Source organism: Phyllobates terribilis, unplaced genomic scaffold (genome assembly GCF_046119375.1).
Source record: "Phyllobates terribilis strain yellow unplaced genomic scaffold, ASM4611937v1 Scaffold_7__3_contigs__length_470593459, whole genome shotgun sequence".
NCBI classification, from domain to species: domain Eukaryota; kingdom Metazoa; phylum Chordata; class Amphibia; order Anura; family Dendrobatidae; genus Phyllobates; species Phyllobates terribilis.
In genome coordinates, this window is record NW_027362767.1 from 438,181,619 (window position 1) to 438,203,882 (window position 22,264).

At 40.9% G+C, this 22,264-nt stretch overlaps 1 protein-coding gene across 2 annotated transcripts in view; it reads left to right on the forward strand.

Moving 5' to 3' along the window:
* Positions 1-22,264, forward strand: part of LOC141155309 (connector enhancer of kinase suppressor of ras 2-like) — a 586,755-nt gene that overhangs the window by 398,864 nt on the left and 165,627 nt on the right. For both annotated transcript variants that reach the window (XM_073642150.1, XM_073642151.1), the window contains exon 4: positions 365-452. In XM_073642150.1, the coding sequence (XP_073498251.1) occupies positions 365-452 (88 nt within the window). The remainder of the gene's footprint in view (positions 1-364; positions 453-22,264) is intronic.

Below are 22,264 nucleotides of genomic sequence, written 5' to 3' on the forward strand. Positions count from 1 at the left end.
ACATCAAGCTATTTTCCACCTGGGTGGGCACCAGGATTACCCCATGACACCAAGTGTTCAGCCAGGACCCCATTCACCGTGGACACTGAACAGAGAGCAATAGCTGCATACGAGGAAAAAGCTCAGTAATGGTGGTCTCTGGTTTACCCCTCTTACAACCTGGTCACAGTGATATTGCTACTCACTTGCAAAGTGTCGGTCATAGTAATGGTGACATTTCCCGACAACTGCAGACAACACACCGTGACCCCGAGCCCTATTATGTTGTATAACGGTACTGAGCATCTCAGCCTGTCGGTTGTTACATTGTAGATGCCGGTTGCTCGCGGTTGTATGTAACGCGTTGTACTCTTTTTTTCGGCAGGTCTCCATTTGTCAGTGTGACGGAGTATTCACTGCTGAAAAATAACATTGTTCAACTGTGCCTGGAGCTCACCACCATCGTGCAGCAGGTAAGACGTGGCGTCACGGCGTGGGAATGACCCTGTGGTTATCCGCCATCATTGTGCAAGTGGGGATTGTATCAGGGAATGGCCAGAAATGAGAGAGAGAGACTTGACTTCTATGGGATTCGGGTTCAGGTAGAGTTCTGGTACCTGAACCCAACTTTGCACTACAGGTTGTTTGATCACGATGAACCCGAACATCCACTCATCCTTACTCTTCTATGATAACTGCCATTTCACTGAAGACATTTTCCACTTACAGACACTTCTCCTCCTGCCACCTCAACTTATCAATCACTCTGAAAAACTGCTCAATTTTGTCTTGGTAGAATCGAGAGAGACTGGCAGAGAGGGGCATAGTGAGAGAGATGCAAAGACATACGCGCAGACAATGCTTTATCTGACACCAAAGATGGATTTACAGCTACACTGCTCAGTACTGCTGTATAAAGTCCTCCATGCTGCTGTCACTTTCTAATATCTCATCTCTGGGTTCACAGCTATTCTGCTTAGTACTGCTGTGTAATGCTATCCATGTTGCAGCTGCTTTCTAGCAAGTGTTTTATCAAACCTTAAAGGTGGATTCACAGCTACATTAAACTGATGTATAATGTCCACTGTTTTGGTGCCGATTTCTAGTAAGTGTTTTATCTCACTGTAGCTCTTTTTTCACTACAGTGAATTTTACAGTACTGTTATATAAGCTATGATCATGCTGCTGATGCTTCCGGGTAAATATATTATCTTACTGCAGAGCTGAATTCACAGCTACGCTGGTTAGTAGTGCTGTGTAATCTGCTCCATGTTGCTGTTTTCTAACTAAGGTATCATCTCACCCCATTCTAACTAAGGTATCATCTCACCCCAGAACTGGATTCCTGACTACACAGCTCAAAATTGCTGTATAATGGGATCCAAAATGCTGTATTTTAGTAAGTTCATCATCGTACTGAAGAGATGGATTCATAGCTACACTGCTAAGTGCCATTGTATAATGTCCTCTATGCTGCTACTGCTTCTGAACCTGTGCTGTATAGAGACAGAGAGCAGGAATCCCTCATATCTGTGTGTGGGAGACCTCATAGCAGCTCATCTGCACCCACTAGCTTAGGGAAAGCGAAAAATTAGAGATAGAGCCTGCAGAGGGGAAAACGGGTGAAAAATGCAGGATACAAATCATATAATGACCAGAGTTTTTCCTGAAATGGTAGATATCCTTTAAAACTTTTACTTCTGGGCTCTTTCTCCTCCCCTTACTTCTAGCCTGCCATGATAACATCATCATAGACAACAAGTGTTCAGACAATATCCTCAACCAAGGAGTGCTGGTTATATAAATATGTATATGTTCACCCTAATATCATTAAGTTACTGGGAACAGCACCAACTTAGGTTCCCTATGAGGGATGTTATAGCAGCGTAACCTATATGTAAAAGAGTATAGGTTTCCTCAGCCAATCAGGCTATTTTGGGGGGCTCGGTGACTCAGACCATACGCATAATGTTATAAAGGCTAATGTAATATAAAGGGGGGAAATCATAGGAAGTTTCTCTAATATGACGAGTTGAAAGGTAAACTCCTTGCCCGGCCTGCGCTCACTTCTTTATTACACTGCAGTAATGAGATGCTAAAAGGAGCACGTTCACTCCATGGTGCTTCAGCTTCAAAGGTGTCACACAAAGTTGATGATAAAATAGGTAATAATGTATCAAGTGGGAGAAATTCCTCCGGGACCAGAAGGTTTTAATATGAGATTATAGTAAAAAGTAAGAAAATGTGAAAGATACAAAAGCAGCATTAACACAGCAAAGATGAAAGTGAAATATTCCAGAGACCAATTCCACTTCTCACAGTGCAGATTATGAAGCTTAATGGATGGTGAAAAACCCCAGAGCAAAAATTACAATGTGCTGCGTTACAATGTCCCGTGTAACATTCATAGACATATATGATGTATTCCCAAAGGAAAACCAGAACCAGAACAAAAATCCAACACAGGATTCTAATATCCCGACAGATCCCGAGCCAATATCCAGTGTTCTGTAAAAAGAAACAACGAAGAAAGCAAAAGAACAACAATCCGACAAAACGTCAGTACCAGGAATGAAGTGACATAAACATTCCGCACAGAGTAATCATTGTCTGATGAAGGGGAGTGTCCCCAAAAGCGCTCACACTGTCCTGCTGGTGGACGCGCCATAACGTGGCTCCTACAGTGTCTCTGCTCCCTTATCTGAAACTTTTCAAAAGATCATGGATGGTTTGTGTCTCAGGGTCTTCAGATCACTGAAATCAATCTCAGCCCCCTGTGATAATTAGTTGCCAGGTGCCGAATTAAAGGGAGACTCCTTAAGAAGGATGTCCCACATTATTAAGTAGCCGCAGGTTTTGAGCAATATGGGAAAGGAAATGGATCTCTGCTACTACTGAAAAAGCATCACACTTAAAGCATTTTCATTGTACTGTGAAGACATTTGTGGCTGATACAGAGCACAGATGGGTTCATGCAGATAAAGGCATAATGATGAAGGTTCCTGCAGATAAAGACATAATGAGAAAGGTTCTTGCAGATAAAGGCATAATGATGAAGGTTCCTGCAGATAAAGACATAATGAGAAAGGTTCTTGCAGATAAAGGCATAATGATGAAGGTTCCTGCAGATAAAGGCATAATGAGAAAGGTTCCTGCAGATAAAGGCATAATTAGGAAGGTTCCTGCAGATAAAGACATGAGAAAAGTTCCTGCAGATAAAGGCATAATAAGAAAGGTTCTTGCAGATAAAGGCATAATGAGAAAGGTTCTTGCAGATAAAGGCATAATGAGAAAGGTTCCTGCAGATAAAGGCATAAGAAGAAATGTTCCTGCAGATAAAGGCATAATGATGAAGGTTCCTGCAGATAAAGACATAATGAGAAAGGTTCCTGAAGATAAAGGCACAATGATGAAGGTTCCTGCAGATAAAGGCATAATGATGAAGGTTCCTGCTGATAAAGGCATAATGAGGAAGGTTCCTGAAGACAAAGGCATAATGGGAAAGGTTCCTGCAGATAAAGACATAATGGGGAAGGTTCCTGCAGATAAAGGCTTATTGAGGAAAGTTCCTGCAGATACAGGCATAATGAGGAAGGTTTCTGCGAGACAAATGCATTGGAGTGAGAGAGAAGCTGCGAAAACCCCATGACAAAGCAGCAAACCTGGATTTGAAGCTGTTGGAGCCTCTGAAGTCCGCAAACCTCAAGGTGTAGGATCTTCCAGAGGCTGCAGTTGTGCATAAACCTACTATTCGGCTCACAACAGCACTCACAAAAAAAAAACAGTTGCAGTGGCCCCGACATACATGAAAACTCATTGTAAGCAAGCCATGTTTACTGATGATGCCAGCAACCCTGGATGGTTCAGATGGATGGAGCAGTGGATGGTTGGTGGATGGCCACCATGTTCCAAAAGGGCTGCGGCGTCAGGAAGGAGGTGGTGGAGTCATGTTTTGGCTGGAGTCATGGGTAGGGCTGGTAGCCCCTTTAGAGCCCTGAAGGTGTAAAAATGACCTCGACAAAATCCAGCACATAGAGTTTCTGACTGATCACTTTCTTCCATGGTACAAAAATAAGAACCGTGCCACTACCCCTATTCTTCTGTCTTCAGCCGTGTATGATTTATGGGGGGCTGGTAATAAGATTTTCCTGAACCTGCGTGCTGGAATACACGACATCTAAGTCAGATCCAGTAATGGCGGCCTCCTCCTCGTCCACTCCGCACTTTGAGTTTGTAGGTTAATTTCTCACTGGGAAGAATTTCTTCTAAATAATGAACAGACTGAAGAAAAACTGAGTAAATGCGCGGAGCAGAGAGAATCCGGATACCTGGGGAGATGGGAAGCTCCATGTTAGCACTTCATGGCCAGAAGAGCCTTTGATGTTCTTGCGGCTTCCTTCCTCTGTTTTCTGCAGCTACGATGCCATTCAGTTAGTCAGGTCGGTTTCGCCTCTGGCAATTTTTGAACGTTCAGTCGACTTAAAAGAGCGTGTCCCGTCTTCTGCCGCTCGCCGCATGTTAACTCTTCTGTCCAATTTGGCTTCAGATTTTTCTATAATAACAGATCAAGAGTAAAGCATCACGCACATCAATCAAAAGATGAAGATGAGGAGACGACAAAGGACGGCATGAAAGTAACATGTGTACAAGGAGTGATGATGGCGTCTGCTGCTCTGCTCCACCAGGATGCTGTATGCATGACATGTTATAGAAGCGGGGTGTCCTTTCATTCTGGAGAGGAAGATGTTACTTTGAAAAGATTCACCCTACAGCCAAAATACAGTCTAAAAATAAAAATCCACATCGAATAATGGCCAATATCTCAACAGGCAGAAAACCACTTATATAACTTCTGTAACTGTACCTCCCTAAGGACAAGAATATAACTACTATAATACTGCCCCCTATATACAAGAATATAACTACTATAATACTGCCCCTATGTACAAGAATATAACTACTATAATACTGCTCCTATGTACAAGAATATAACTACTATAATACTGCTTCTATGTACAAGAATATAACTACTATAATACTGCCCCCTATGTACAAGAATATAACTACTATAATACTGCCCCTATGTACAAGAATATAACTACTATAATACTGCTCCTATGTACAAGAATATAACTACTATAATACTGCCCCTATGTACAAGAATATAACTACTATAATACTGCCCCTATGTACAAGAATATAACTACTATAATACTGCCCCTATGTACAAGAATATAACTACTATAATACTGCTCCTATGTACAAGAATATAACTACTATAATACTGCTCCTATGTACAAGAATATAACTACTATAATACTGCTCCTATGTACAAGAATATAACTACTATAATACTGCCCTCTGTACAAGAATATAACTACTATAATACTGCTCCTATGTACAAGAATATAACTACTATAATACTGCCCTCTGTACAAGAATATAACTACTATAATACTGCTCCTATGTACAAGAATATAACTACTATAATACTGCCCTCTATGTACAAGAATATAACTACTATAATACTGCTCCCTATGTACAAGAATATAACTACTATAATACTGCCCCCTGTGTACAAGAATATAACTGCTATAATACTGCTCCCTATGTACAAGAATATAACTACTATAACACTGCTCCCTATGTACAAGAATATAACTACTATAATACTGCCCCTATGTACAAGAATATAACCACTATAATACTGCCCCTATGTACAAGAATATAACTACTATAATACTGCTCCTATGTACAAGAATATAACTACTATAATACTGCCCCCTATATACAAGAATATAACTACTATAATACTGCTCCTATGTACAAGAATATATCTACTATAATACTGCTGTGTACAAGAATATAACTACTATAATACTGCTCCTATGTACAAGAATATAACTACTATAATACTGCTGTGTATATGCAAGAATATAACTACTATAATACTGCCCCTATGTACAAGAATATAACTACTATAATACTGCTCCTATGTACAAGAATATAACTACTATAATACTGCCCTCTGTACAAGAATATAACTACTATAATACTGCTCCTATGTACAAGAATATAACTACTATAATACTGCCCTCTATGTACAAGAATATAACTACTATAATACTGCTCCCTATGTACAAGAATATAACTACTATAATACTGCCCCCTGTGTACAAGAATATAACTGCTATAATACTGCTCCCTATGTACAAGAATATAACTACTATAACACTGCTCCCTATGTACAAGAATATAACTACTATAATACTGCCCCTATGTACAAGAATATAACCACTATAATACTGCCCCTATGTACAAGAATATAACTACTATAATACTGCTCCTATGTACAAGAATATAACTACTATAATACTGCCCCCTATATACAAGAATATAACTACTATAATACTGCTCCTATGTACAAGAATATATCTACTATAATACTGCTGTGTACAAGAATATAACTACTATAATACTGCTCCTATGTACAAGAATATAACTACTATAATACTGCTGTGTATATGCAAGAATATAACTACTATAATACTGCCCCTATGTACAAGAATATAACTACTATAATACTGCTCCTATGTACAAGAATATGACTACTATAATACTGCCCCCTATATACAAGAATATAACTACTATAATACTGCTCCTATGTACAAGAATATGACTACTATAATACTGCCCCCTATGTACAAGAATATGACTACTATAATACTGCCCCCTATGTACAAGAATATAACTACTATAATACTGCTCCAATGTATAAGAATATAACTACTATAATACTGCCCCCTATGTGCAAGAATATAACTACTATAATACTGCCCCCTATGTATATAACTACTATAATACTACCCCTCTGTACAAGAATATAACTACTATAATACTGCTCCAATGTATAAGAATATAACTGCTATAATACTGCTCCTATGTACAAGAATATAACTACTATAATACTGCTCCTATGTACAAGAATATAACTACTATAATACTGCCCCTATGTACAAGAATATAACTACTATAATACTGCCCCTATGTACAAGAATATAACTACTATAATACTGCCCCTATGTACAAGAATATAACTACTATAATACTGCTCCTATGTACAAGAATATAACTACTATAATACTGCTCCTATGTACAAGAATATAACTACTATAATACTGCCCCTATGTACAAGAATATAACTACTATAATACTGCCCCTATGTACAAGAATATAACTACTATAATACTGCCCCTATGTACAAGAATATAACTACTATAATACTGCTCCTATGTACAAGAATATAACTACTATAATACTGCTCCTATGTACAAGAATATAACTACTATAATACTGCTCCTATGTACAAGAATATAACTACTATAATACTGCCCTCTGTACAAGAATATAACTACTATAATACTGCTCCTATGTACAAGAATATAACTACTATAATACTGCCCTCTGTACAAGAATATAACTACTATAATACTGCTCCTATGTACAAGAATATAACTACTATAATACTGCCCTCTATGTACAAGAATATAACTACTATAATACTGCTCCCTATGTACAAGAATATAACTACTATAATACTGCCCCCTGTGTACAAGAATATAACTGCTATAATACTGCTCCCTATGTACAAGAATATAACTACTATAACACTGCTCCCTATGTACAAGAATATAACTACTATAATACTGCCCCTATGTACAAGAATATAACCACTATAATACTGCCCCTATGTACAAGAATATAACTACTATAATACTGCTCCTATGTACAAGAATATAACTACTATAATACTGCCCCCTATATACAAGAATATAACTACTATAATACTGCTCCTATGTACAAGAATATATCTACTATAATACTGCTGTGTACAAGAATATAACTACTATAATACTGCTCCTATGTACAAGAATATAACTACTATAATACTGCTGTGTATATGCAAGAATATAACTACTATAATACTGCCCCTATGTACAAGAATATAACTACTATAATACTGCTCCTATGTACAAGAATATAACTACTATAATACTGCCCTCTGTACAAGAATATAACTACTATAATACTGCTCCTATGTACAAGAATATAACTACTATAATACTGCCCTCTATGTACAAGAATATAACTACTATAATACTGCTCCCTATGTACAAGAATATAACTACTATAATACTGCCCCCTGTGTACAAGAATATAACTGCTATAATACTGCTCCCTATGTACAAGAATATAACTACTATAACACTGCTCCCTATGTACAAGAATATAACTACTATAATACTGCCCCTATGTACAAGAATATAACCACTATAATACTGCCCCTATGTACAAGAATATAACTACTATAATACTGCTCCTATGTACAAGAATATAACTACTATAATACTGCCCCCTATATACAAGAATATAACTACTATAATACTGCTCCTATGTACAAGAATATATCTACTATAATACTGCTGTGTACAAGAATATAACTACTATAATACTGCTCCTATGTACAAGAATATAACTACTATAATACTGCTGTGTATATGCAAGAATATAACTACTATAATACTGCCCCTATGTACAAGAATATAACTACTATAATACTGCTCCTATGTACAAGAATATGACTACTATAATACTGCCCCCTATATACAAGAATATAACTACTATAATACTGCTCCTATGTACAAGAATATGACTACTATAATACTGCTCCTATGTACAAGAATATGACTACTATAATACTGCCCCCTATGTACAAGAATATGACTACTATAATACTGCCCCCTATGTACAAGAATATAACTACTATAATACTGCTCCAATGTATAAGAATATAACTACTATAATACTGCCCCCTATGTGCAAGAATATAACTACTATAATACTGCCCCCTATGTATATAACTACTATAATACTACCCCTCTGTACAAGAATATAACTACTATAATACTGCTCCAATGTATAAGAATATAACTGCTATAATACTGCCCCTATGTACAAGAATATAACTACTATAATACTGCTCCTATGTACAAGAATATGACTACTATAATACTGCCCCCTATATACAAGAATATAACTACTATAATACTGCTCCTATGTACAAGAATATGACTACTTAAATACTGCTCCTATGTACAAGAATATGACTACTATAATACTGCTCCTATGTACAAGAATATGACTACTATAATACTGCCCCCTATGTACAAGAATATAACTACTATAATACTGCCCCCTATATACAAGAATATAACTACTATAATACTGCCCTTATGTACAAGAATATAATTACTATAATACTGCTCCTATATACAAGAATATAACTACTATAATACTGCCCCTATGTACAAGAATATAATTACTATAATACTGCTCCTATATACAAGAATATAACTACTATAATACTGCCTCCTTTGTACAAGAATATAACTACTATAATACTGCCCCCTATGTACAAGAATATAACTACTATAATACTGCTCCTATATAAAAGAATATAACTACTATAATACTGCCCCTATGTACAAGAATATAACTACTATAATACTGGCCACTATGTACAAGAATATAACTACTATAACACTGCCCCTATGTACAAGAATATAACTACTATAATACTGTCCCCTATGTACAAGAATATAACTACTATAATACTGCTCCTATGTACAAGAATATAACTACTATAATACTGCCCCCTATGTACAAGAATATAACTACTATAATACTGCTCCCTATATACAAGAATATATCTACTATAATACTGCCCCTCTGTACAAGAATATAACTACTATAATACTGCCCCCTATGTACAAAAATATAACTACTATAATACTGCCCCCTATGTACAAGAATATAACTACTATAATACTGCCCCCTATATACAAGAATATAACTACTATAATACTGCCCCCTATATACAAGAATATAACTACTATAATACTGCCCCCTATGTACAAGAATATAACTACTATAATACTGCCCCTATATACAAGAATATAACTACTATAATACTGCCCCCTATGTACAAGAATATAACTACTATAATACTGCCCCTATATACAAGAATATAACTACTATAATACTGCCCTCTATGTACAAGAATATAACTACTATAATACTGCTCCTATGTACAAGAATATAACTACTATAATACTGCCCCTATATACAAGAATATAACTACTATAATACTGCTCCTATGTACAAGAATATAACTACTATAATACTGCCCCTATGTACAAGAATATAACTACTATAATACTGCTCCTATGTACAAGAATATAACTACTATAATACTGCCCCTATGTACAAGAATATAACTACTATAATACTGCCCCCTATGTACAAGAATATAACTACTATAATACTGCTCCTATGTACAAGAATATAACTACTATAATACTGCTCCTATGTACAAGAATATAACTACTATAATACTGCTCCTATGTACAAGAATATAACTACTATAATACTGCTCCTATGTACAAGAATATAACTACTATAATACTGCCCCTATATACAAGAATATAACTACTATAATACTGCTCCTATGTACAAGAATATAACTACTTTAATACTGCCCCTATATACAAGAATATAACTACTATAATACTGCTCCTATGTACAAGAATATAACTACTATAATACTGCCCCTATATACAAGAATATAACTACTATAATACGGCTCCCTATGTACAAGAATATAACTACTATAATACTGCCCCCTATGTACAAGAATATAACTACTATAATACTGCTCCTATGTACAAGAATATAACTACTATAATACTTCTCCTCTGTGGATTAACACTATTACTTGTCTCCATTGGTGATATAATTTTCCTCTTCACATTTCTTTATATATATACTATACATATAGTCTTGTTTTTGGGTGAAGCGCTGGATATCTCTGAGTCTTTTGAATCCCATCTTCACCCATTTGTCAGACAGATTTATAAGTTAGTGACTTCATTTTCTTCGAAATCTTGAATAAATCACAGACTCTCAGCTTTGCTTCTTGACACGTGAGAAAACTGTCAAAGCGAATCTCTCAGATCTGCTCCATTAAATCACATTATTTGAATTCTCGTCCTGCCGCACGTTTTAGAGCCGACGATTTTGTAATAAACTGTTACTTTTAGCGATCGAGAATCATAGAATTTCATAGAGACGGAGAAATGATTGAGAGGTGGAATGCAGGAGCGGCCCTCAAGATTAACTCTAATTCTTTTATGCTTTGACTTAAAATTCTGGTATCAGATCTAAATATCTGAGCTGCCAAATGTGAAAGTCTCCAGACACGTGGCCGCTCTGTCAATCACCCTCCTCCTCTGCTCTGATGTTACATCTGATATTAATGTATCCATAGTCCTCATTTTGATAAGCAGAATGTGACAGGCATCTCCTCCATTCTCCACCTGTCTGAGGACTCACTGCAGCTGGACCTCACACTGACCCAGAACCTTTGTAATTCGGATCCATCTCTTGCATCAGTCCAGACCCCAACTGGATAAGTCACATCACCTACTTGATACATTGTTGCATTCTTTTTCATTGCCACACAATGGGAGGCTGAGCTTCTTTTCCATCTGTATCTAGAATTGTCTTGAACTTTCTTGTAATATGAGCAGGATCTCCTTACTGATTGTCGCCAGGCACCCTAATAAAATAAATAAATAAAATACACCCTACTGTATGCTCACCCATTCCTTGTAGATTGTGAGCCCTCGCGGGCAGGGTCCTCGCTCCGCCTGTACCAGTCGCTGTCACATTGTGTTCAAGATTATTGTAATTGTTCTTGTATTATACCCCTTTTTCACATGTAAAGTGCCATGGAATAAATGGCGCTATAATAATAAATAATAATAATAGTAGAGTATTACCCCTGTGATAGGGAAATAAAGCATGATACATAACCTGCAGGAACTGGAACAGACTCCGCACTTCTCCTGCACCAAGGATGCAAGCTGGAAGTGAAGATTTCAGAATAAGCTGTATGGGCAGAGGATGTATGGCCAGTATACAGGTGATGAGCTATGGGAATACTCTACAGTAGTCATGGATATAACATGACCTTTATTCTAGCATGACCAGCAGGTGAACATTGACTAGCCCCAAGGTCTCCAGACTGTGGTATCTGTCAGGCCAGTGCAATAACATAGTTAAACCTACCTGTTGTTTCAGGTGACTGTTCAGAATAAGCTTTCCTGTGTGAAGAAGAGGAATAAAACTATTTCCTGCATCATATGACTTGTTTCCTGCATTTCTCCCTGTGCATAATCTGCTTCTAATCTTCAGTTGTCTATGCTATGGTGTCTCCTATACACAGCCCACACAGACAAGAGGGATTTTTCCTCTTCTGTCTTTATGCTTCAGACTCAGCAGCAGAATTTAGCACATTATACAACATTACTGAGCAGTACAGCTGTGAATCCAGCACTGTGGTGAAATAAAACACTTACCAGAAATCAGGAGCTGCATGGAGGTGGTTATATAGCAGTGTTAAATATGTAGCTTTTATTACACCTCTGGGTGAGATAAAACATTTCCTAGAAGCAGCAGCAGCATGATCTATCTGTGACTTTGCCTTTGTCTCAGCCGACCCTCAACCTTCCCTTTCCATTCATTTCAATGAGCAGCTGTAATCTGACCCCTCAGTGCATCATCTTTTGAGAAGGACAGATTTTAGCAGTCTTTTTGCACTGAATGGTGAATTCATGAGGCAGGGGGAAGAAGAAGATAAGTGGAGAGAAAAAAGCCTTTTCGTTTGATAACAATGTAATGTAACGTTTCTTATTTTCACTTATACTGCTGATTAATGCAAAGTTTGTTGAAACAAATGTGAACATTTAATGCGGTTTTCAGGTATGTAAATTGAGGGTGAGGGTGTAATGTGAAATGCTTGTATCAGAACAATCCACTCTTTATAGAAGAAAACATTGTGTTTCCTTTAATAACTCGGATCCCAGAAGTGTTACATTGTTTCCACATAGATTCCGTGTCCTTCCGAACCTCAGGGGGTGACCCCTCTGTGACGCTCCGGGGTCGGCGCTGATCGATGCCTCGGGCTCCTCTCTTAAGAGGCTTTGGAGCCTTGTAAAATGTGAATGTTTAACCTCCTCACCTGTGACTTTTACAGAAGAAAAATCTCATCAGGGAAAATAGTTTTTTTTGTTTTCATTGTCCGACTGAAATGCCGACAGTGAATCTTCACTTTTCAGATGTGTTGGGCGATGATGAGGCGCTTTTTTTAGCTGTAGTGCATCTGGACATTTAAGGGATATTTACCCCCCACAGTTCATAAGGTTTTACTATATCTGCATGTGCAGCAATGGCCACTGGCAGCTCTACCTGCTTTATCAGAGACTGCCTCTCCAAGCTGCACTGACTTGATCAAGGAATGATCCATTCAGGTAATAGAAGAGAAAAATCATGTGATTATTAAAACAGCCAAAATAATGGGTCAGATACACGGGAACAAGAAGGTTTCTGTAATATGTAGGAAGAGGGAATCCAGGAGAAAAGAGCAGCGAACAGTGACCGGTGCAGTGGAAGGTGAAGGGGGTACTCATGAAGAAAATGCCTCTCCATATGTCCTACTAGGGGATATTGACTTCATAGAAGGATGACCCCTGCTCAGGACCCCCAAGAGTCAGAACCGACAGCCATTCTGTTAGAGTATCACTCGTTTTTGTGAATTGATGTCATTCTTAACTAGATGGTGCTGCAGAAAAATGAAAAATGTATCTATCTATCTATCTATTATACATCTATCTTCTATCTATTATCTATGATCTATCTATTATCTATCTATCTGTCTGTCTATCTATCTATCTATATATTATACATCTATCTTTCTTCTATCTATTATCTATCATCTATCTATATCTATCTATTATCTATCTATCTATTATCTTTCTATCTATCTATCTATTATCTATCTATTATCTGTCTATTATCTATCTATTATCTATCATCTATCTATTATCTATTATCTATTATCTATCTATCATCTATCTAGTATCTATCTATCTATTATCTATCTATTATCTATCTATTATCTATCTATCATCTATCTATTCTCTATCTATCATCTATCTATTATCTATCTATTATGCATCTATCTATCATCTATCTATTATCTATCTCTATCTATCCATCTATCTATCTATCATCTATCTATCATCTATCTATCTATCATCTATCTCTATCTATCCATCTATCTATCTATCATCTATCTATTATCTATCTCTATCTATCCATCTATCTATCATCTATCTATCATCTATCTATCTATCTATCATCTATCTATTATCTATCTATCATCTATCTATTATCTATCTCTATCTATCCATCTATCTATCATCTATCTATCATCTATCTATCTATCTATCATCTATCTATTATCTATCTCTATCTATCCATCTATCTATCTATCTATCATCTATCTATCATCTATCTATTATCTATCTATTATCTATCTATCTATGTATCTATTATCTATCTATTATCTATCTATCTATTATGTATCTATTATCTATCTATCTATGTATCTATCATCTATCTATCTATCTGTCTGTCTGTCTGTCTGTCTGTCTGTCGGTCGGTCTGTCTGTCTATCATCTGATTTCTTATTGGAGTCTGTCTATCATCTGATTTCTTATTGGAATCTGTCTATCATCTGATTTCTTATTGGAAGAGTCCAAGGCTTTGCTCAGACACCAATCCCCATCACTTTTTATCTACCGTTTTCTCATTCCCCTTCGTCTTTCTTCAGATTTTCCAGGAATGGGTTTTCGGTGACTCAGGACTCAGGGACTCTGTATCCAGAATCAGTAGGACATGAGAGCGATCAGTCAGCAGGTTCTCAGTGACAGGTCCACTCTCCGCTCCATCCTCGCTGCAGGTCTCCTGCCGTCATCCCAGTGATCCTGAATGAAATTAATCTGACAGATAAATTAGGAAGATTAAAGACGTCAGTTCTGAACACACGAGTCAAAACCAATCTAATCCCAGCGCAGATGACGTGGCGAACACCTTGTGACATCTCACACAGCGAGCGTGACGAACATAAATGACTCACCAGCAAAAAACCCTATATACCGGGACTGATAAATGTACCATATGGGGTTATGTACAGGGGCTGATAGACAACGCTGCGCCAAAGTGTGAGGCCGGTGTGCACAAAATGCCCAAAAAGTAAGAAGCTTCATACATAGAAATGATAAAAGATTATTTTTATCAATTATCAAAAAGCAAAGTGATGAACAACAGAGAAATGTAAATCCCATGAGTATCTGGTGACCGCCCGTCGCCTCCATCATCAGTATCTGGTGACCGCCCGTCGCCTCCATCATCAGTATCTGGTGACCGCCCGTCGCCTCCATCATCAGTATCTGGTGACCGCCCGTTACCTCTATCATCAGTATCTGGTGACCGCCCGTTACCTCTATCATCAGTATCTGGTGACCGCCCGTTACCTCTATCATCAGTATCTGGTGACCGCCCGTTACCTCCATCATCAGTATCTGGTGACCGCCCGTTACCTCTATCATCAGTATCTGGTGACCGGCCGTCGCCTCCATCATCAGTATCTGGTGACCGGCCGTCGCCTCCATCATCAGTATCTGGTGACCGGCCGTCGCCGCCATCATCAGTATCTGGTGACCGGCCGTCGCCTCCATCATCAGTATCTGGTGACCGCCCGTCGCCTCCATCATCAGTATCTGGTGACCGCCCATCGCCTCCATCATCAGTATCTGGTGACCGCCCGTCGCCTTCATCATCAGTATCTGGTGACCGCCTGCCGCCTCCATCATCAGTATCTGGTGACCGCCCATCGCCTCCATCATCAGTGTCTGGTGACCGCCCGTCGCCTTCATCATCATTATCTGGTGACCGCCCGTCGCCTCCATCATCAGTATCTGGTGACCGCTCATCACCTCCATCATCAGTATTTGGTGACCGCCCGTGGCCTCCATCATCAGTATCTGGTGACCGCCCGTTGCCTCCATCATCAGTATCTGGTGACCGCTCATCACCTCCATCATCAGTATCTGGTGACCGCCCGTGGCCTCCATCATCAGTATCTGGTGACCGCTCATCACCTCCATCATCAGTATCTTGTGAGCACCCGTCGCCTCCATCATCAGTGTCTGATGACCACCCATCGCCTGATGAGCGGTCATCAGATACTGATGATGGAGGTGACGGGCGGTCACTAGATACTGATGATGGAGGTGACGGGCGGTCACCAGATACTGATGATGGAGGCCACGGGCGGTCACCAGATACTGATGATGGAGGCCACGGGCGGTCACCAGATACTGATGATGGAGGCCACGGGCAGTCACCAGATACTGATGATGGAGGCCATGGGCAGTCACCAGATACTGATGATGGAGGCCACGGGCAGTCACCAGATACTGATGATGGAGGCCATGGGCAGTCACCAGATACTGATGATGGAGGCCACGGGCGGTCACCAGATACTGATGATGGAGGCCACGGGCGGTCACCAGATACTGATGATGGAGGCCACGGGCAGTCACCAGATACTGATGATGGAGGCCACGGGCAGTCACCAGATACTGATGATGGAGGCCATGGGCAGTCACCAGATACTGATGATGGAGGCCATGGGCAGTCACCAGATACTGATGATGGAGGCCACGGGCGGTCACCAGATACTGATGATGGAGGCCATGGGCAGTCACCAGATACTGATGATGGAGGCCACGGGCGGTCACCAGATACTGATGATGGAGGCGACGGCCGGTCACCAGATACTGATGATGGAGGCGACGGCCGGTCACTAGATACTGATGATGGAGGCCACGGGCGGTCACCAGATACTGATGGGATTTACATTTTTCTTTTCTCAGTCACTTTGCATTTTGTTAATTGATAAATATTCTGTTATCACTTCTACATATGAAGTTTCTTGTTTTCACACCTGCGTAAAACTTTTGCACAGCTCTGTAGAGGTATGATACATGGGGTGTATGATACATGGGGTGTATGATACATGGGGTTATATTTGGAGTTCTTGCTGATCCTATTAACCCTTAGTGTTACCTGAATGCCATAAACGCTCAATAACCTATAGCAGAGCTGAAGACTGGAGGCTGCGCCATGTCCTCGGGTCTTCCATGGTTTGATAGAAGGCACTGAATTTGCGCTCTCCAAGGTCCTGAAATCTTCTCTATGTCCCCATAATGCACTAAAAAGTAAATATTGTATTACAGTCATATGAAAAATTAAGTACCCCCCAGGCTGTGTCTAATTTTGACCATTTGTGGACACATCAATACTCACACAGTTTATAAAGGTCTCCCCTAAAAACAAGAGCTGACACTTCACAATCATTCACGTTTCTTACATTTCCAGTTTTAAAAATGTGAAGATCAGATCTTGATACGTCCATATATGTTAAAATATAACAATTTGCATTGTGGGCGGGAAAGGTGAACTTAAGTCTTCATTCAGCAGCATGGTGGCTCAGTGGTTAGCACTATACTATATATAGGACAGCACGATGACTCAGTGGTTAGCACTGTGCTACATAAAGGGAGCCCGATGGCTTAGTGGTTAGCACTGTACTATATATAGGGCAGCGTGGTGGCTCAGTGGTTAGCACTGTACTTTACTTAGAGCAGCACGGTGGCTCAGTGGTTAGCACTGTACTATATATTGGGCACATGGTGGCTCAGTAGTCAGCACTATACTATATATAGGGCAGCACAGTGGCCCAGTGGTTAGCACTGTGCTATGTATAGGGCAGCCCGATGGCTCAGTGGTTAGAATTGTACTATATATAGGGCAGCACGGTGGCTCAGTGGTTAGCACTGCTATATATAAGGCAGAGTGGTGGATCAGTGGTTAGCACTGTACTTTATAAAGGGCAGCATGGTGGCTCAGTGGTTAGCACTGTACTTAGAGCAGCACGGTGGCTCAGTGGTCAGCACTGTACTATATATAGGGCAGCATGGTGGCTCTGTGGTCAGCACTGTACTATATATAGGGCAGCACGGTGACTCTGTGGTCAGCACTATACTATATATAGGGCAGCACAGTGGCTCAGTGGTTAGCACTGTACTATATACAGGGCAGCACGGTGGTTCAGTGGTTTGCACTGTACTATATATAGCACAGCACGGTGGCTCTGTGGTCTGCACTGTACTGTATATAGGGCAGCACGGTGGCTCAGTGGTCAGCACTGTACTATATATAGGGCAGCACTGTGGTTCAATAGTTAGCACTGTACTTTATATCGGGCAGCGTGGTGGCTCAGTGGCTTGAATTGTACTATATATAGGGCAGCCCGATGGCTCAGTGGTTAGCACTGTACTATATATAGGTCAGCACAATGGCTCAGTGGTTAGCACTGTATTATATATAGGGCTGCATGGTGGCTCTGTGGTCAGCACTGTACTATATACAGGGCAGCATGGTGGCTCAGTGGTTAGCACTATGTTATATATAGGGCAGAGTGGTGGCTCAGTGGTTAGCACTGCACTTTATATAGGTCAGCACGGTGGCTCAGTGGTTAGCACTGTACTATATATAGGGCAGCGCGGTGGCTCAGTGGCTTGAATTGTACTATATATAGGGCAGCCCGATGGTTCAGTGGTTAGCACTGTACTATATATAGGTCAGCACAATGGCTCAGTGGTTAGCACTGTATTATATATAGGGCTGCATGGTGGCTCTGTGGTCATCACTGTACTATATACAGGGCAGCATGGTGGCTCAGTGGTTAGCACTGTGCTATAGATAGGGCAGAGTGGTGGCTCAGTAGTTAGCACTGCACTTTATATAGGTCAGCACGGTGGCTCAGTGGTTAACACTGTACTATATATAGGGCAGCACGGTGGCTCAGTGGTTAGCACTGTACTATATATAGGGCAACACGGTGGCTCAGTGGTCAGAACTGTACTATATACAGGGCAGCATGGTGGCTCAGTGGTTAGCACTGTGCTATATATAGGGGAGTGTGGTGGCTCAGTGGTTAGCACTGCATTACATATGGCAGCACGGTGGCTCAGTGGTTAGCACTGTACTATATATAGGGCAGCACGGTGGCTCTGTGGTCAGCACTGTACTATATATAGGGCAGCACGGTGGCTCAGTGGTCAGCACTGTACTATATATAGGGCAGCACGGTGGCTCTGTGGTCAGCACTGTACTATATATAGGGCAGCACAGTGGCTCTGTGGTCAGCACTGTACTATATATAGGGCAGCACGGTGGCTCAGTGGTTAGTACTGTACTATATATTGGGCAGCACAGTGGCTCTGTGGTCAGTACTGTACTATATATAGGGAAGCACAGTGGCTTTGTGGTCAGCACTGTACTGTATATAGGGCAGCACGGTGGCTCAGTGGTCAGCACTGTACTATATATAGGGCAGCACGGTGGCTCAGTGGTTAGTACTGTACTCTATATAGGGCAGCACAGTGGCTCTGTGGTCAGCACTGTACTATATATAGGGCAGCACGGTGGCTCAGTGGTTAGTACTGTACTATATATAGGGCAGCACGGTGGCTCAGTGGTTAGTACTGTACTATATATAGGGAAGCACAGTGGCTCTGGTCAGCACTGTACTATATATAGGGCAGCGGGGTGGTTCAGTGGTTAATACAGTACTATATATAGGGCAGCACAGTGACTCTGTGGTCAGCACTGTACTGTATATAGGGCAGCACGGTGACTCAGTGGTCAGCAGTGTACTATATATAGGGCAGCACAGTGGCTCTGTGGTCAGCACTGTACTATATATAGGGCAGCACGGTGGCTCTGTGGTCAGCACTGTACTGTATATAGGGCAGCACGGTGGCTCAGTGGTCAGCACTGTACTATATATAGGGCAGCACAGTGGCTCTGTGGTCAGCACTGTACTATATATAGGGCAGCACAGTGACTCTGTGGTCAGCACTGTACTGTATATAGGGCAGCACGGTGGCTCAGTGGTCAGCACTGTACTATATATAGGGCAGCACAGTGGCTCTGTGGTCAGCACTGTACTATATATAGGGCAGCACGGTGGCTCAGTGGTTAGTACTGTACTATATATTGGGCAGCACGGTGGCTCTGTGGTCAGCACTGTACTATATATAGGGCAGCGCGGTGGTTCAGTGGTTAATACAGTACTATATATAGGGCAGCACAGTGACTCTGTGGTCAGCACTGTACTGTATATAGGGCAGCACGGTGGCTCAGTCGTCAGCACTGTACTATATATAGTGCAGCACGGTGGTTCAATGGTTAGCACTGTACTTTATATAGGGAAGCACAGTGGCTTAATGGTTAGCACTGTACTATATAGGGCAGCGCGATGGCTCAGTGGTTAGCACTGTACTATATATAGGTCAGCACGGTGGCTCAGTGGTTAGCACTGTATTATATATAGGGCTGCATGGTGGCTCTGTGGTAAGCACTGTACTATATGCAGGGCAGCATGGTGGCTCAGTGGTTAGCACTGTGCTATATATAGGGCAGAGTGGTGGCTCAGTGGTTAGCACCACACTTTATATAGGGCAGCACGGTGGCTCAGTGGTCAGCACTGTACTATATATAGGGCAGCACAGTGGCTCAGTGGTCAGCACTGTACTATATATTGGGCAGCACGGTGGCTCTGTGGTCAGCACTGTACTGTATATAGGGCAGCACAGTGGCTCAGTGGTCAGCACTGTACTATATATTGGGCAGCACGGTGGCTCTGTGGTCAGCACTGTACTGTATATAGGGCAGCACGGTGGCTCAGTGGTTAGCACTGTACTATATATAGGGCAGCACAGTGGCTCTGTGGTCAGCACTGTACTATATGTAGGGCAGCATGGTGGCTCAGTGGTTAGTACTGTACTATATATTGGGCAGCACGGTGGCTCTGTGGTCAGCACTGTACTATATATAGGGCAGCGCGGTGGTTCAGTGGTTAATACAGTACTATATATAGGGCAGCACAGTGACTCTGTGGTCAGCACTGTACTGTATATAGGGCAGCACGGTGGCTCAGTGGTCAGCACTGTACTATATATAGTGCAGCACGGTGGTTCAATGGTTAGCACTGTACTTTATATAGGGAAGCACAGTGGCTTAATGGTTAGCACTGTACTATATAGGGCAGCGCGATGGCTCAGTGGTTAGCACTGTACTATATATAGGTCAGCACGGTGGCTCAGTGGTTAGCACTGTATTATATATAGGGCTGCATGGTGGCTCTGTGGTAAGCACTGTACTATATACAGGGCAGCATGGTGGCTCAGTGGTTATCACTGTGCTATATATAGGGCAGAGTGGTGGCTCAGTGGTTAGCACCACACTTTATATAGGTCAGCACGGTGTCTCAGTGGTCAGCACTGTACTATATATAGGGCAGCACGATAGCTCAGTGGTCAACACTGTACTATAAATAGGGCAGCACGGTGGTTCAGTGGTTAGTACTATACTATATATAGGGCAGCCCGATGGCTCAGTGGTTAACACTGTACTATATATAGGGCAGCCCAATGGTTAACACTGTACTATATATAGGGCAGCCCAATGGCTCAATGGTTAACACTGTACTGTATATAGGGCAGCCCGATGGCTCTGTGGTCAGCACTGTACTATATTTAGTGCAGCACGGTGGCTCAGTGGTTAGCACTGTACTATATATAGGGCAGCACGGTGGCTCAGTGGTCAGCACTGTACTATATACAGGGCACCATGGTGGCTCAGTGGTTAGCAATGTGCTATAGGGTAGCACGGTGACTCAGTGGTTAGCACTGCATTACATATGGGCAGCACGGTGGCTCAGTGGTTAGCACTGTACTACATATGGAAAGCACGGTGGTTCAGTGGTTAGTACTATACTATATATAGGGCAGCCCGATGGCTCAGTGGTTAACACTGTACTATATTTATGGCAGCACGGTGGCTCAGTGGTTATTACTGTACTATATATAGGGCAGCACGGTGGCTAAGTGGTCAGAACTGTACTATATACAGGGCACCATGGTGGCTCAGTGGTTAGCAATGTGCTATAGGGTAGCACAGTGACTCAGTGGTTAGCTCTGCATTACATATGGGCAGCATGTTGGCTCAGTGGTTAGCACTGTACTATATGTAGGGCAGCATTGTGGCTCGGTGGTTAGCACTGTACTATTTGTAGGGCAGCATTGTGGCTCATTGGTCAGCACTGTACTATATATAAGGCAACACATTGTCTCAGTGTTTAGCACACTACTACATATAGGGCAGCACGGTGGCTCAGTGGTTAGCACTG